General features: G+C 55.0%; 1 protein-coding gene across 9 annotated transcripts in view; it reads left to right on the top strand.

The window, feature by feature from the left end:
* SCN8A (sodium voltage-gated channel alpha subunit 8) overlaps positions 1-15,550 on the top strand; it is a 103,744-nt gene that overhangs the window by 75,073 nt on the left and 13,121 nt on the right. For 7 of the 9 annotated variants that reach the window (XM_062202207.1, XM_062202201.1, XM_062202204.1 and 4 more), the window contains 5 exons: positions 950-1,420; positions 2,159-2,276; positions 2,769-2,923; positions 5,498-5,671; positions 11,211-11,333. In XM_062202207.1, the coding sequence (XP_062058191.1) occupies positions 950-1,420; positions 2,159-2,276; positions 2,769-2,923; positions 5,498-5,671; positions 11,211-11,333 (1,041 nt within the window). The remainder of the gene's footprint in view (positions 1-949; positions 1,421-2,158; positions 2,277-2,768; positions 2,924-5,497; positions 5,672-11,210; positions 11,334-15,550) is intronic. The other 2 variants (XM_062202205.1, XM_062202206.1) reach the window with 1 other exon arrangement.

Raw genomic sequence — 15,550 nt, 5'->3', positions numbered from 1 at the left:
ACCTGGCTCCTGCCTTCGGATCAGCGCTGTGCACCGGCTGCAGCGTGCCAGCCGCGGCGGCCATTGGAGGGTGAACCAACGGCAAAAAGGAAGACCTTTCTCTCTGTCTCTCTCTCTCTCACTGTCCACTCTGCCTGTCTAAATAAATAAATAAATAAAATTTAAAAATAAAAAAAAATTTATAAAAAGAAGTAATAAGTACATTGGGGCTGGTGTTTGGCACTTGGGAAGCCTGCATCAAATACAGGGGGGTCTGGGTTCAAGTCCTGGCTCTGTTCTTGATTCCGGCTTCCTGCTAATGTACAGCCTGGAAGGCAGCAGCAGGCAAAGGCCCACGTCCTTGGTTCCCTGCCACCCTTGTGGGAGCCCTAGATCGCATCCTGGGCTCCTGGCCCAGCCCTTGGTGTTGCAGGCATTTTGGAGAGTGAACCAGTGCCATGGACAATCTCTGTCTGGCTCTGTCCCTGGCTCTCTTGGTCCTTCTGCTTTTCAAATAACTAAAAAAGATAGATAGATAGATAGATAGATAGATAGATAGATAGGTAGGTAGACAGACAGACAGACAGAGAAATGAGAGAACAATGTGGAAAGGGAAGTCGTGTATGGACTCACAGGCATGGATTTCAAAAGGGTCCGTCATCAAAACACACTTCTTTCTTAATTATCTTTTCCATGAACTTTTTGAAGTTCCTTGTCTGTAGGCAAGCTATGCAAGAAGACAGGTATGAAACTCCTTGTGTTTGCAGCCAAAACCAAACACTTAAGATGACTCGTGGGCCCCACAAATGCAATGGAAGCTCCTTTTCCATGTCCACTCCTCCCACCCCCACCACCACCACCAAGAAGCCTTCCAGCTTGTGGTGGGCAACCCCGGGGGGTGAGCGGCTAGCTCTCCCTTCCCTCGGCCAGTTCCTCACTGCCTCCTTTCCCCCAACGCCGGCCGCTGCAGGTGCTGAACCTCTTCCTGGCCCTGCTGCTGAGCTCCTTCAGCGCGGACAACCTGGCGGCCACGGACGATGACGGGGAGATGAACAACCTCCAGATCTCCGTGATCCGCATCAAGAAGGGCGTGGCCTGGGTCAAGGCCAAAGTGCGCGCCTTCATGCAGGCGCACCTGAAGCAGCGGGAGGCAGATGAAGTGAAGCCGCTGGACGAGCTGTACGAGAAGAAGGCCAACTGCATCGCCAACCATACTGGCGCCGACATCCACCGCAACGGCGACTTCCAGAGGAATGGCAATGGCACGACCAGCGGCATCGGCAGCAGCGTGGAGAAGTACATCATCGACGAGGACCACATGTCCTTCATCAACAACCCCAACCTCACCGTGCGCGTGCCCATCGCCGTGGGTGAGTCCGACTTCGAGAACCTCAACACCGAGGATGTGAGCAGCGAATCGGACCCGGAAGGCAGCAAAGACGTAAGGTCCCAAGCCGAGAAACCCAACCTCACTGTCAACACGAGCTGGGAGGGGAGGGCCTTTGGCATGGCCGATGCCCCTTTGAGAGATACCTCCCCCACGTCCCCAGTACCGACTGTGATGGCCGGAGTGCCTGAGATGCGCCTGGACCGAGCAGCTTCGTTCTGGGTCATCTCCGCCCAGGGCCGGGGCACAGTCTGAGTGCTTCCCCCTGAGCCGTGGCCCTGAGACCCACCCAGAACCACCTTTGGTTCCAGGAGGGTCCCTATTTTCTCTGGGTTTGGACGTGATACTCCCAACAGAGGTCCTGGGGAACCCTGGTTATGGTATAGCTCATCGTGGCTTGGCCAAGGAGGAGTTGTACTAAGAATTTAGGGGCAGAGAAGGGGCACAGGTGGATGGTGTTGGGGCGCAGCCGGTGAAGCCGCTGACTGAGATGCCGGCATCCCGTATCTGAGCATCGGTTCCAGTCCCAGCTGCTCCGTTTCCAGTCCAGCTCCCTGCTAGTGCACCTGGGAAGGCAGCAGAGATGGCCCGAGTATTTGGGCCTCTGCCACCCATGTGGGAGACCTGGATGGAGTTACTGGCTCCTGAGGTTGGCCTGGCCCAGATCTGGTTGTTGGGGCCATCTGGGGAGAGAATCAGCAAATGGACATTCCCTCGCACGCGCTCTCTCTCTCTCTCTCTGGTGGATGCATGGCCGCAGCCTTGCCTGATCTCCCTCTCCCTTGCTTCTAGAAACTTGATGACACCAGCTCCTCTGAAGGCAGCACCATTGACATCAAACCGGAGGTGGAGGAGGTGCCCGTGGAGCAGCCCGAGGAGTACTTGGACCCGGACGCATGCTTCACCGAAGGTGCGTGCGCAGGGCCAGGCACGTGACACCTGACGGCTCCTGGGCACAGCTCGACCAGCAGCTAGGGGGCCTCGTGTCCATCTCCAGGACTCTGTTCCTCACCCTACCCTCCTGAGAGATGTCTGTATTCAGCTTCGAGCTATAGCAAGTTTCAGTTCTCAGACTTTGTCCGTTTTCTCTCAACTTTCAGCCCCAAACCTTCCCGTAAAACGTCCTATCCATCACAGCCTGCGCTCCATGTCCCTGCCTTCCATCCTCCCACTCACTGCTGCTTCCTAGACTGACAAGGGCCCTGCCAGCCCCTACCACACTGTCCCTATCTGAGCCGGGCCTTCCGACTCGGCCCCCATAGCGGCTTCCGGCCATGCGGTGGGCAGCACCTGTTGGGAAACCGGGGTTTTGGGGGGTGGAGAGGAGTGGGGAGGGCAGACCTGGGCTGAGCCCCGGGGGGCCCCCGGTCTGACCCGCCTCTCCCTCCCTCCCTCCCGCCAGGCTGTGTGCAGCGGTTCAAGTGTTGTCAGGTGAACATTGAGGAAGGGCTAGGCAAGTCTTGGTGGATCTTGCGGAAAACCTGCTTCCTGATCGTGGAGCACAATTGGTTTGAGACATTCATCATCTTCATGATCCTGCTCAGCAGTGGTGCCCTGGTAAGGCCCCGGGGGAGAACGCAGTGAGGGCTTGGCTCGGGGGAACGGTTCAGCGAAACCAGCGGGGCCCCATGCCCAGGTTCCCTGAACACCCAGATCAGCTGTGGTCCCTTGTGCTGCTTGGGGGGGCCGGAGATCGCACTGCAGGAAACGGACAGGAAGGGACAATGCAGCGGTGAAACATGACCTGAGCTTTTGCGTTACTGCATTTGTCAAAATGGAATGCTCAGGGAGCCGGCGTTGCAGTGCGGTGGGCCGAGCTGCCGCCTGGGATGCCAGCATCCCGTATCAGAGTGTCACCCACTCTACTTGGTCAACAGCTTTTGGGCTGGCACTGTGGCATTATGGGTTAAACTGCCACCTGCCACGCCCACATCCCATATGGGTGCTGGTTTGAGTCCTGGCTGTTCCGCTTCCGATCCAGCTTCCTGCCAAGGTGCCTGGGAAAGCAGCAGAAGATTGCCTAAGTGCTTGGGCCCCTGTACCCACGTGGGAGACCCAGATGGAGTTCCTGGCTCCTGGCTTTGTCCTGGCTCAGCCGTTGTGGCCATTTTGGGAGTGAACCAATGGATGGAAGACCTCTCTCTGTGTCTCTCTGTATCTCAAATAAATAAATAAGTAAATCTTTAAAAAGAAGAAGCAGCGTGCACAAGGAACCTTGCAACCACAGGCATGAGATTAAAGAACAGCAAAGTGAAGCCGCAGCTAAAACACCGAGAGGAGACTAGAGTGTGATCACGGCGTGACTTCCAAGGGCAGGGACTTGAGTCCCAGTGACATAGATCGGTCCCAGGCCCTCAGATCCCTGGGTTTACAGAATATATTTTCTACAAATGGAGTTAAGGGAAGCCTGACGTAGAAGCTGTTGCTTTTTTTTCCCTTCTTTTAAGATTTATTCATTTATTTATTTGAAAGGCAGAGTTAGAGAAAGGGAGAGACAGAGGGAGAGAGGTCTTCCATCCACCGGTTCACTCCCTAAATGGCCACGACAGCCAGGGCCGGACCAGGCCGAAGCTAAGAACCAGGAGCTTTATCTGGGTCTCCCACGTGGGAGGACTTGGGCCATCTGCTGCTGCTTTCCCAGGCACCTCGGCAGGGAGCCAGATCGGAAGCAGAGCAGCCGGGACTCGAACCTGTGCGCATATGGGATGTGGGCATGGCAGGTGGCAGTTTAACCCATAATGCCATAGCACCGGCCCAAAAGCTGTTGACTGAGCAGAGCAGTGGCGCTATCTGGACCTGAGAAGAACCGTGGGACCCACGAGTTCTGGCTGTACCTGCCATTGGCCACTGGAGCACCTGCCTTCTGTGTCTATACCTGCTGGGGATGGGAGGGTGCACACAACCCGGTCTCCCTGTTCTTCCAGCACTGCTGAGAGTAGGCACTTCCCACTGCCTCACCGCGGACTTTTGCACCTCTGCGTCTCTCTCACACTCTGGGCGTTCCCTCCCCTTGGCACCGTACCTGAACACCTGTGTGTGGCTCTCTACAGGTGGGGACACATGTGTCCTCCCTTATCAGGAAATTGCCTCGTCTGTGAATCCCTCCCTTCAGTGGGGCCACAGGACTGACAGAAGGAGCGATTCTTTCATGTCTGGAATCCTCATACTCCCCTGGCGGGAACGTGAAATGGCACAGCCAACTCTGGAAACCAGATTGGCAATTTCCTCAACCCAAAAAAAAAAAAAATCAAACACAGATTTACCCTATGATCCTGCAATTTTTTTAAAAGATTTATTTATTTGAAAGTCAGAGTTACACAGAGAGAGGTAGAGAGAGAGAGAGAGAGAGAGAGAGAGAGGTCTTCCATCTGATGGTTCACTCCCCAACTGGCCGCAATGGCCAGAGCTGTGCCAACCCAAAGCCAGGAACCAGGAGCTTCTTTTGGGTCTCCCATGTGGGTGCAGGGGCCCAAGGACTTGGGCCATCTTCTACTGCTTTCCCAGGCCACAGCAGAGAGCTGGATCGGAAGAGGAGCAGCTGGGTCTCGAACCGGCGCCCATATGGGATACCGTTGCTTCAGGCCAGGGCGTTAACCCGCTGCGCCACAGCGCTGGCCCCAATCCCGCAATTCTAATCCTAGGCATATACCCTAGAAAAATAAACTCATATGTCCACGCAAAAACATATCCGGACGGTGGCCAAAAGACACGCACACCACGAATGTTCATGGGTAATAAAGTGCAGTGTGGGACAGCCAGCCACACATTAGCATGTGCTCGGTCACAGGTGGACAGGGGCTGGCATGGGCTGCACACGGGTGAGCCTTGAATGTGTGGTGCCGAGAAGCCCTAGGACTTGCCGGGGGGCAGGGAGAGGGAGGTGACTGACAAAGTGTGTGAGAGTTCTTCAGGGTGGAAGGTTCTAATGTCAATGTGGACAGAAAAAAAAAAAACAGACACCTGATCCCAACTATGCTGGAAGTCATTGAACGATTTCAGGTGGCTGAATCGTGGAGCGTGGACATGACACCCTGCTCAGCTCGGCAGAGCTGTTTGGGAAATCAAGAGCGCGCGCGCAGCAAGGGGCGGCCTCAAGGCCACCGTCACGGGCAGCCGCCGCCTCTCTTTCAGGCCTTTGAGGACATCTACATTGAGCAGAGGCGGACCATCCGCACCATCCTGGAGTACGCCGACAAGGTCTTCACCTACATCTTCATCCTGGAGATGCTGCTCAAGTGGACGGCCTACGGCTTCGTCAAGTTCTTCACCAACGCCTGGTGCTGGCTGGACTTCCTCATCGTGGCCGTACGTGTCTGGCTTTCTATTTTGCCACCGCCGCTAGTGGGAAAACGGAAAGCAGGCTGGAGGCAGCCTGGGGTCCAGGGTGTAGAGGAGCCGGGGCGTGGCGTGGGCGTGGTATGGGCGTGGTATGGGCGTGGGCGTGGGCTGGGCTTCAGAAGAGTCCCAGGTCTTAATGCCAGGCACAGGAAACTCGGGAGTCCCTGCAGTTACAGCTCTGGCGGGTCTGCTTCGTGTAGATTCAGGGATTAGGAGAGAGCGGGGTCACAGATGAAGTCCCAGGAGCAGGGAGGGGCTGTGCTCTCCTGCTGCGGGCAGAATGGGGGGGGGGGGGGCTCTGGGCTGGAGGTGGTTGTCTCGGGACCTACGTGGACTCTCCTGCTGGCCGTGCCCGTGGACTCTCCCATCTGACCCGAGTCTTGGTACCAGGCTCGCCGGAACCAGTCAGTTTATCTGGAAGAAGGTGTCTCCACCAAGCACAGGCACTCCCCTTCCCCCTTCTAACCATGCTCACCAGACCCGATCCGTCTCTCTTTCCCTCCAGGATTGGGGACCATCTCCCAGCATGGTGACCGTGCCGCCGCCCCCCACCCCACCCTGTGTTGCTTTTCAGGTTGGAAGCTGCGTCTTCTTCCACCGCGGCTCACGCCAGCAGTGCTCACTCCTCGTCAGCTTTCCTAACGATGGTGGCTCTTCTCTCATTCAGTGTGATAACTAAAGCCATTTTTTTTCTCCCAGCATGCAAGGAAAGAGTAAACGGGAATGCGGGCCCAGGACCCATGGGCAGTTCATGTCCTGTGTAGCAGGTGGATGCTGGGTTGGTGCGTTTAGGGCTGGGCGGCCAATGCTGGGGCCTAGGGTAGAACAGCACAGCAGCCTTGCTTAGGGGACAGGAGCCCACCATCCTATAAATGATTCCCTTCCTGACACATAATCTGCAGGTGCCACTTACCTACCATCCTGACTTCTGGAGGGCGGGCCGGGGGAGAGGGGGAGCTACCCTGTGCCCTTAAGGTGAACCAGATCGGCCAGCCCCAGAGAGTCCTCGCACGAGGCCATGGGAGCACAGAGCTTTGGCACTCTCTTCCACAGCTGTGGACCACACCTCTCAGCAGAAGGCCCTCCACTTCCCCCAGACAGGCAGGCAGGCAGACAGACAGACAGACAGAATGCTGCGGCTCTGAGTCTTAAAGCGCCACGGTGCAGAGAACTGAAGTGTGGCTGGCCCAGCCCTCTCAGTAGAAGGGGAGACAGCACTATCCTCGCTTCAGAGTAGTTCTTCGGGACCTGTGGGACCCCTGTGGGAGCCCCTCAATCTCTTGCACCTTCCAGAAACTCAAGACAGACGCCAAGGGTCTTCAAGAAGCTCATGGAAGAATGGGCATTTAGCCTTGTGGTTAAGACACTGGTTAAAATGCCTGTGCTTCACTTATGGTTGGCGGGGGGGGAGGTGTCTGGCACCAATTCCTGGCCCCAGCCCTGGATTCCAGAACCCTGAGAGGCAGCGGTGGCGGCTCAGGTTCTTGGGTCCCTGCCACCCACATGGGAGATTTGGATTCAGTTTTAGGCTCCCAGCTTCAGCCTGGCCCAGCCCCAGCTGTTGCAGGAATTTGGGGAGTGAACCAGCAGATGGAAGATCTCTCTCCCTCCTCTCTCCTCCCCCCGCCTTCTCTCTCTGCCTCTCGAATAAATTATTTTTAATTTGTTTTAAAGTTCTGGGAAATGTGTATTATGAAAACAACTATGCATGGATTTCAGAATTTGTTTTTTTGCACCAAAATAAGCTTGTCTTTCCATTCCATTTTCCATGAACCTTTTGAAGTCCCCATGCACAGACATGGGCACACTCCTACCATCCCTAGGGAGGCTGTGGTTTGGAACAAAGCTTCCCCACCATGGCTTAGCTTCAGCCACCATCCTCTTCCCAAGGAGGGAGGCACCTCAGAATTCCCAGAATATTGACCAGGGACTCCCACTTGCCTTGGTACCCAGAGATGTGGCAAAAGGCTGTCAGCATGTCTCACATCACCATTCATTCCAGACACATTCTTGTTACTTCTGGTGGGATGAAGTAGCAAGCATAAAGCAGGCATACAGCCAGCTGACAGCGCCCGCCAGTCCCTCCAGCTTCTGCTCCGTTAACCCCGTTGCTGTAACACTGGCTTCCGAGAACCTTCTGTGCCAGCTGTTGGTCAACAACACAAATGGAATACAGTTCTCTGTGTAGCAGTTGTCCCAAGAAGTCACAAGTACCCCCAGGGGACAGGCAGGCATGGTCCCAGCTTCCAGGGGCCCCTGGCCCGCTTCAGGCCTGAGGAAATTCAACATTCTCCCGACAAGGCACTCCCAGGAAGATTTCATTTGCTCTTGGCTCACCAGATGTGTGTCCACAGCGCCTCCTGCCGGGTGTTGTGGGGACTGCAAGAGGATGCAGCAAGGGCAGCTCCCCTTGAACCTGCAAATTTGGGGCTCCTGCACTAGTCACCAGCACGGCGTGCTCAGTAGGGACTTCCCCAATCCATCATGCTGGCTCCACTGGTTGCCCCTTGTGCACTGTGGACTGGCAAGGCGGCTCAGCCCAGCACCTGGCCAGCCGGAACCGCGGGAGCTCTTGCTGTCTGTTTGGGTCTGTGCGGCTCCTTGGGTGTTTGCGTGTGGCAGGTGCACATTTAGGTACTAGCGCAGCACTGTCCAAGAGCCTCTTCCCTCGTTGGGTCCCTGGGAGGCCGTGATGTCTGTGTCTGTTTCTCCTCCCCCTACCCCGCCCCTGTTTGCTTCCCTAAGAGATTGTCAGTCATCCTGTTGCCCCCCTGAAAGCTGCTGAGAGCACATTTTAGACTCCTGGGGATAACCCAGACACCGTCCAGGCTCAGCTGTCTTTGCATACAAGCCAGGGTTCCAGCCGGACACAGCATTTGCCTCTGCGCAGGTCCTTGCCCTGGACAGCGTGTGCTATAGGATAACTCCGCCTTTTTCCTCCAGGGAAATTGGTTTCCAGTCACGTGCGGGACTGCGTCTGTTCCAGGGGGCTTCCCGAGACCACGCACTCCGTCCTGAGCGTGCATTTCCGAAAACCTTCTCTGTTGGACAATGTCCTGTGGTTTTGAAAAAGCACCCCCCAGTGTCTCTCTCTGTCCTCCACCATGCCTGCAGCCGGACAGCCGCCCGGACCTGTCGCTTTCTCACCACTCGCTTTTGTGTTAAGGTTCACCGCTTTCCTGCAAGCTTACTTTAAGCAATGTTCTGCTTGTCTCCGGCGGGGAGTTAACATGGAGACTCAGAGGATGACAAGAGCGCCCTCACCTGCTGAGGATGAGCTGTGCCTTGGGCCACCCTGGCCAGTCTGATGGGCGGAGCAGCGGGGTCCCTGGGAGCAGCGTGGAGAACCAGCCCGCCCATGCCTCCTCCCCGCTTCTCCCCATTTGGTAGCAGACAAAGTCGCCCACCTTCAGGAGCTGGGGTCTCTGTCTCTGGTGTGAGGCCAAGAGCCACTCCAAGCTGGATGCTTTGGCCATCTTTCCCTGGCATGTTTCCCAGAACGGAGCTGACCCAGGGGCGTTCTGAACAGGGTAGCTCACCCCAGATGTGTCTGTGACAGCCTCCCTAAGAGTCTGGTAGCTTTTGGTTGTTTGGGGTTAAGAGTTGGTTGCACCTGCCGCTAGTAGGCAAAAGACGCCTGTGCCTAAATTTCTTAGCAGAAGGAAAGTGGCCATGGCCGGTCCGTGTTGCTGTGGGGAGACCGCGGAGGCAGAGATGGACTGGGGACCGTGCACCCGTCAGAGGACGTGGGCAGCCGGGAGGGGCTGCCATCTGGGGCCAGATTTGCTTTGGGTACTGCCGGAGTGCAGGCATAGGTCAGGGTTCACACGGCTTTGTAAACTTGGAACCTGCTCACACCTCTTCTGCCCCCTGCTGGCCGGCTGCCTAATTGCAAGTGTTTCATTTTAAAAAGTGTGTGTGTGCACGCGCCTTCTCGGGCCTTGGCGCCCTGAGTCTCTAGGATCAGGCCTGACAGCCCGAGGTGAACGCAGTACCCCAGGGGAGGGGGGTCCTTGTGGCCTCTGCCCTGACAGCTCTGGTAGAACAAGGTAAGTTTGCCTGTGCAAGAACCGGAGAGCGCTTGAGCCTGGGAACCTGAAGACTTCTCTCCGCGGAAGCCAGTGCAGGTTTTCAGATGCTTGTTCACTCCTGTTGGGACATTGCCACAGGAGAAATTGGCCTAGGAGCTCGCAACGGGGGTCTTTAATCTTGGCTCCAGAGCAGGCAAATTCTGTTTAGGTCGCAATTTCCTGATCTATAAAATAAAGGGAAAAAAAATTTTTTCCCTTAAGAATTCTCCCAAGCTTTTTTTTTTTATTTTTTTTTTTTAAATATTTACTTATTTCAAAGGCAGAGCAACAGAGACTGAGACAGAGAGAGAGAGAACTTCCATCTGCTGGTTCACTCCCCCAAATGCCCACAACAGCCAGGGCTGGGCTGACCTGAAGCCAGGAGCTTAGGGCTCATCTGAGTCTCCCACCTGGGTGACGGGGACTCAAGTTCTCCGTCCATCACCTCCTGCCTCCCACTCTGCTCACGAGCAGAGGGCACAGTAGCCGAGACTCGAACCAGGCGCTCTGATGCGGACTGTGGGCATCCCAAGAGGTGGCTTCACCCACCGCGCCACAGCACCCGCCCCCTCCTCCAGCTGTGAATCCAACCACACTGGAACCATAGAAGACTGTCCCGGAAACGGACAGAGCGGAGGCCAGTTCTTTGGAAGGCAAGCACGGGGAACGCTAAGGAAAAGTCTGGATTCCGTTGTCCAGACCCACCCACGTTCTGGTCCCGCGAAGGTCTCGGGATTGTGCTTCCAAGACGGAAAGATTGCTAGAGTTACAAGGGAGAGCAGGGGGAGCGGCTTGGGCGAGTTCTCCCGGAGCCGCAAGCGCGCTCCTCCCCGGGGGCTGCGGGGACTCGCGCAGCTCCGGAACACGCAGCTGTGTCCCCCGTTGGTCAACCCAGGGTCGTGAGTGAGCTGAGGAGGGGCAGCTGGCGTGGGGCACGCGTATTTACCTGTATTCTTTTCCATAGGTGCCATTAAATTTGTCTGGCTTAATTTAATGGGAACTGCTGGGACCCCGCAGACTATGCAGGGCGAGGGTAAGGCTCTTGTCAACTCTCAGGCTCCTCTTCTTCCGGTGGAAACTCGCTCATCCTCACCCTCCCCGCCCCCACCTCCTCCCCTGTCCAACGCCTGCGTGTGCCCGACCGCCTCCTCCTCGCGACTGCCTCCTCCCTCTGTGTTGTTGTTGTTGTTGTTTTCTTCTGCCTCTCTCAACCACCTTTCCTTCCAGGTCGTTTGAGTCAAGTTGAAGTAGGCAGCTGGTGTCACCCACCGTCCTTGACCGGGGCGGGGCGGGGCAGGGGTGGGGGGAGCGATCCGTGTCACCAGTGCTAGGGGCTGTGTTCTAACTCTCTGGAACCTCTGCTTTCTTCTCTTCCCTTTGTTTTTTTGTTTGTTTGTTTTTTGTTTTTTATTTTTTTCTCCTCTGTTCCGGTGTAGGTCTCTCTAGTCAGCCTTATAGCTAATGCCCTGGGCTACTCGGAACTAGGTGCCATTAAATCCCTTAGGACCCTAAGAGCTTTGAGACCCTTAAGAGCCTTATCACGATTTGAAGGCATGAGGGTAAGCTACCGAGAGAGAGAGCGGGCTGATCCTTCTGCATGCCACCGGGAACTGTCAGCATGCCAGAACCGATCACACGGTGCGGGGGGTCGTTAAGATGCGACCTGTGTGACGCAGCTGCGGTCCGACCCTCCGCCGTGCGCCCCGTCCCCCGCCCCGCGCGCGCGCACACACACGCGTGGGCAGGGGCGTTGCACCGGGCTGCCTCATCACAGCAGTGTGGGCCCCATCGCAGAACGTGTTCACGTGGGCTGTCCTCATGTGGCCTGGCTTACCTGTAGCGTTCGGGGACGGCTTTTTTTTTTTTTTCTTTTCTGGGCTGTTGATACCATAGGGAGAATCACCAGGTGCAAAGAAGGGGAATTGTGCCCCCCCACCCACCCAAGACCCACCGAAAAGCACGGGGCTGCAAGGCAGGGAGAGGGCCGCGAGGGGGCGCTGTGGCCTTGGAGCCACCACCGAGAAAGCAGCTGAGCAGGGGCCTTGGGAAGTGGGGACCGAGCAGAATTTGGCATGGCCCCGGGAGAAGAAATGCTTTTCTGTCTATCCTGATTCCTCTTATTGCACCTTGTTGTTCTCAACCCAGTCCCCGCGAGGACTGGCAGCCTCTTGTCTGGTAGCAAAGCTTCTTCCTCACCCCACGCTGTCCGGTCCGCCCAAGGCTGACACTGCCGGAGCAACGAACCCTGGGCAGGTGCACCTCTCAGCTAGGTGCCTGCAAATCTCTCTGGACCCGCCCACACCCAAACAGTACAAGGCGCCCCCTTGGGGGTGCCACCTTCTGTCTTTCTGTGTGAATAACTTAATGCACACCACGCAGCCAATTGCCTAAAATCAAACAAACAACCGGCCCTGGTTGGTCAGCGTTGTCCTACGGTTACCAGAGAGGTCTGTTAACGCTTAAGGAGACCAAGAAAACTCGTTTCGGACCACGTGTTGAATTCATGCAGGAGAGCAAACCAGAGAACACATTGTTTGAAACGTGCAGAGCTCAAGAGTCTAAGTGAGAATTCCCCTGTGAAGGTTGCCTAGGCGAGGCAAGACCGATTGGACAAGACGAGGTGCCAGGGTGGGGCTGCTTCCTCTGTGACCCCACCACCACCTCCCCCAGCCACCAGCCGGTGACGCCCCCCATGGCTGCAGAGAGGCGAAGTGGCCGTGAACCATGCGGGTCTCACTTTGCTACTGAGGTTTGCTCGGACCCGGACCCAGGCGGTTTCTTGTGTAGCACAGTGCAGTTTGGTTTACTGCACAAATGCAGGACAGGCAGCTCCACAGCGGGAGACATCCAGGTTTATTATTTAAACAGACAAGCCTGGGCTTCTGAGCCTTTCTCCCACAGATAAGAGAGGTTTCAGAATGTGTGCAGTAGAGTTATTGCTAGACTTGGGCTAGGTTGAGAGAGAGAGAGAAAATAGATGTTGCCCAGGGCTCACGTGCAGAATCCCCCCCGGGCTACCCTCCCCCCGGCCACCCCACATTTTTTCAGGAGAAGTGCATGTTGTCGTGGATCATACTTGTTCTGTTCAAGCTGATTATCCACTTTGCTGGCTGAGACACAGGCCCCTGGGCCCCTGGAAGCTCACTGGACAAAGGACTGGCAGCATTGGAGCTGAGCTCCGTAGCCCAGGGGACCCCAAGGCTGTTCCCGGGGCTCCTCACAGGAGACTGGCAATCCCTGGAGAAAGCCCCAGTAATGCCCGCCCCAGCCTCTGAACTCACCTGTCCATCTGGATGCCGGTTCCTGCCCGGCCAGGCTGTGGCAGAGGCGGGCCTCACAGGCCAGCTGGTGCCTATTTGCAGTAACATGGATCCAGGAGCCCTGGTGGCAGCTGTGTCTTTCCCTGTCAGCTCTTCTCCTCCCCTTCCCTGGACTCCCAAATAGCTCACCCATCAGCTTTCGCAGAGTCAAGGAGCCCAGGGGTCCAGAGTGGGTAAGTTCTGGAAAGTTCTATTTGAGAAGCACTAGGGAAAAAAAATAGTTCTATTTGAAAAGCATCTGCACCGAAGTCTTTTCTGATCCAAGGTGGCAGCCCTTCCAAAAGTTCATGGGAAATGCACTGGGTGAAAAATAAAAAACTGTCCACAGGATTTCCCAAGCTTTTTGCACCAAAATAAAGTCTGACCTCATCATCCTATTTTCCACGAACTCTTTGAAATGGCCTCGTAATGTGGGGAAGAAGGGCTTTGAGCCCAAAGTGGCAACTTGATGCCAAGCGTTGCAGGAAAGGACGCTGTGGTGCAGGGTGTAGCCGTCAGTGCTGACACTGGCTGAGTCCCTGGGTCCCATCCCTGTCCTATAGTTTCCCAGCCCTCCTATGGAAGAGCGACTGCAAGGAGGCGAGATGGAATTCGAGCAGGCTCCTTGTCAAGCTCCCCTGGGAATCAGCAGTTCGGTCTGCCCGTTGCATTGAGATGGGTTTTGAATAGAGAAGGTGCATGTGGTGGTTTTTTGTTTTTCATCGTTCGGTTTGGGTTGCTTTGAGAGCCTGCCCTTAGATGGTTTCAGTCAGCGATCCTGAGGAAGTGAAGTGAACAGCGTCCGTGGGGATGGCCTCAACTGTCACTCTGCTGCTCCGATCTTATAGGCTCAGATGCCTTTGGCCCCAGCCTGTCCTGGGATGCTGACTTCCGTCTGCTCCTCCTCTCCTTCCTCAAACCAAAGACCAGAAAATTGAAACACTCCCGCTCCCGGCAAAGGAACACTTCCCTAATGTAGTTCTTTGCTTTTCTCTCCTCCATCGTCATCTTCATTCAGAGATTTTTTTTCTTTGCCGTGCTGTGAAGTTTCTGAGAGGCCCTCATAGTGGCGCTATGATGCATGCATGCGTGTTTGTTGGTCGCCAGTGCGTGGTTGTCCATGAAGGCCATGTTCCCTCTGCCAGATGTCCAAAGCTATTTGACGGACCTGGATCTTGTTTAGCAAGCACCAGCAGTGTCCCAGGCATTACAGAGAAGACACAAATGCTGTAAAATTAGTCTCCATTGGAATGTTCTCATCAATTGGGTGAGATGCGTATCAATTACTAGGTGTAAGCTTCCAATGAAGAAACTCACTCTTTGTGGATTGCTGGAACCTAACTTCGAGCACCAGGTCTAGGCTGGCTGGGTTCTCAACAGTAGTGGATTGCGTCCCTAGTGAGGGCAACGTGGAGCTTCTGGAGAGCAGGTAGTGAGCAGACGGGGTCATGCAATTGCTTAAGTGACTCTCAGGGGAGACTGGAGTGGCCATTCATGCTGTATCTTCAGCAGGGAGCCCAAAGTAAAAAGCGTAGTCTCTTGCTCTTTGGTTGCCAAGAATAGTGGCAGAACGACACATTCTATGCGTAGCCCAGCTCAGTTCTACTTAACCTATGAGACTGCCACTTAGGAGCCAAGGCTCACAGCAAAGAACTTAAATCAGTGAATTGCATCAACTCTCTCTGCTGTTTTAGGCACAGAACCCAGAAGTCTTTCCTTTGGTAATGATTAACAAATAAAAGTACTTCTGTGTCTTAACAGAGGCAATGGATTTTACAAGGTTCTGTGTCGCTCCAGGGAGCAAGGTTTAGCAAAAAAATATATATATATAGTTTAATGCATCAATGCCTTTGGTGAGATCTGTGCATCTACACGTTCAAAGAGAACTTTGTACACTGGCCGATGACCCTCCTGTGCTGTGACCCTCACCCTGGATCTCACTGTGGCACACAGACCCCGCTGGGAGTTTAACCTTTTGGGGGTCTGCTTCCCTAGATCCCATCTGCAGTGGTCTACTGTAAGGTCATTGTCTCTCACCCAAGCTCACGTAGACTTGACCTTTGAACTCTTCCCATAATCCCCTTTCTTCCTGGTTGCGAAGTGACCATTCCATCTGTGGACCATCCCCCCCACCTTGCCTGTTCTTTGCCACTTTGCATTGCTTTTTGGTGTTCTCACCAAAGAGTGAGCCATGGCCAAACCAGCTCAACCAGTAAATACAACTCTCATTCTTCCAAAGTTAACATGGAGCATTTCCTGAGTTTTGGATAGTCTGGCTTTGCTTGCTCAGAGTGATAATCCATTGAGAAAGTGGTGAGCATTCTATACCAGTGACAGAGCCATCAGGTCTAGAAGAGCTTTCTTGGTCTAAAATTAAGAAGTAACTGCCTCTCGATCCAAAAACCTCCATATAAGAATCGGAGAAACACAGAACAAATGTGCTCACCTAAAAGGAAGCGTGGCTCCGTAGCAGGCTT

Source organism: Lepus europaeus, chromosome 10 (genome assembly GCF_033115175.1).
Source record: "Lepus europaeus isolate LE1 chromosome 10, mLepTim1.pri, whole genome shotgun sequence".
Classification (NCBI taxonomy): domain Eukaryota; kingdom Metazoa; phylum Chordata; class Mammalia; order Lagomorpha; family Leporidae; genus Lepus; species Lepus europaeus.
The sequence above is the reverse complement of the archived record's forward strand: the minus strand, read 5'-3'. Positions and strand labels throughout refer to the sequence as shown.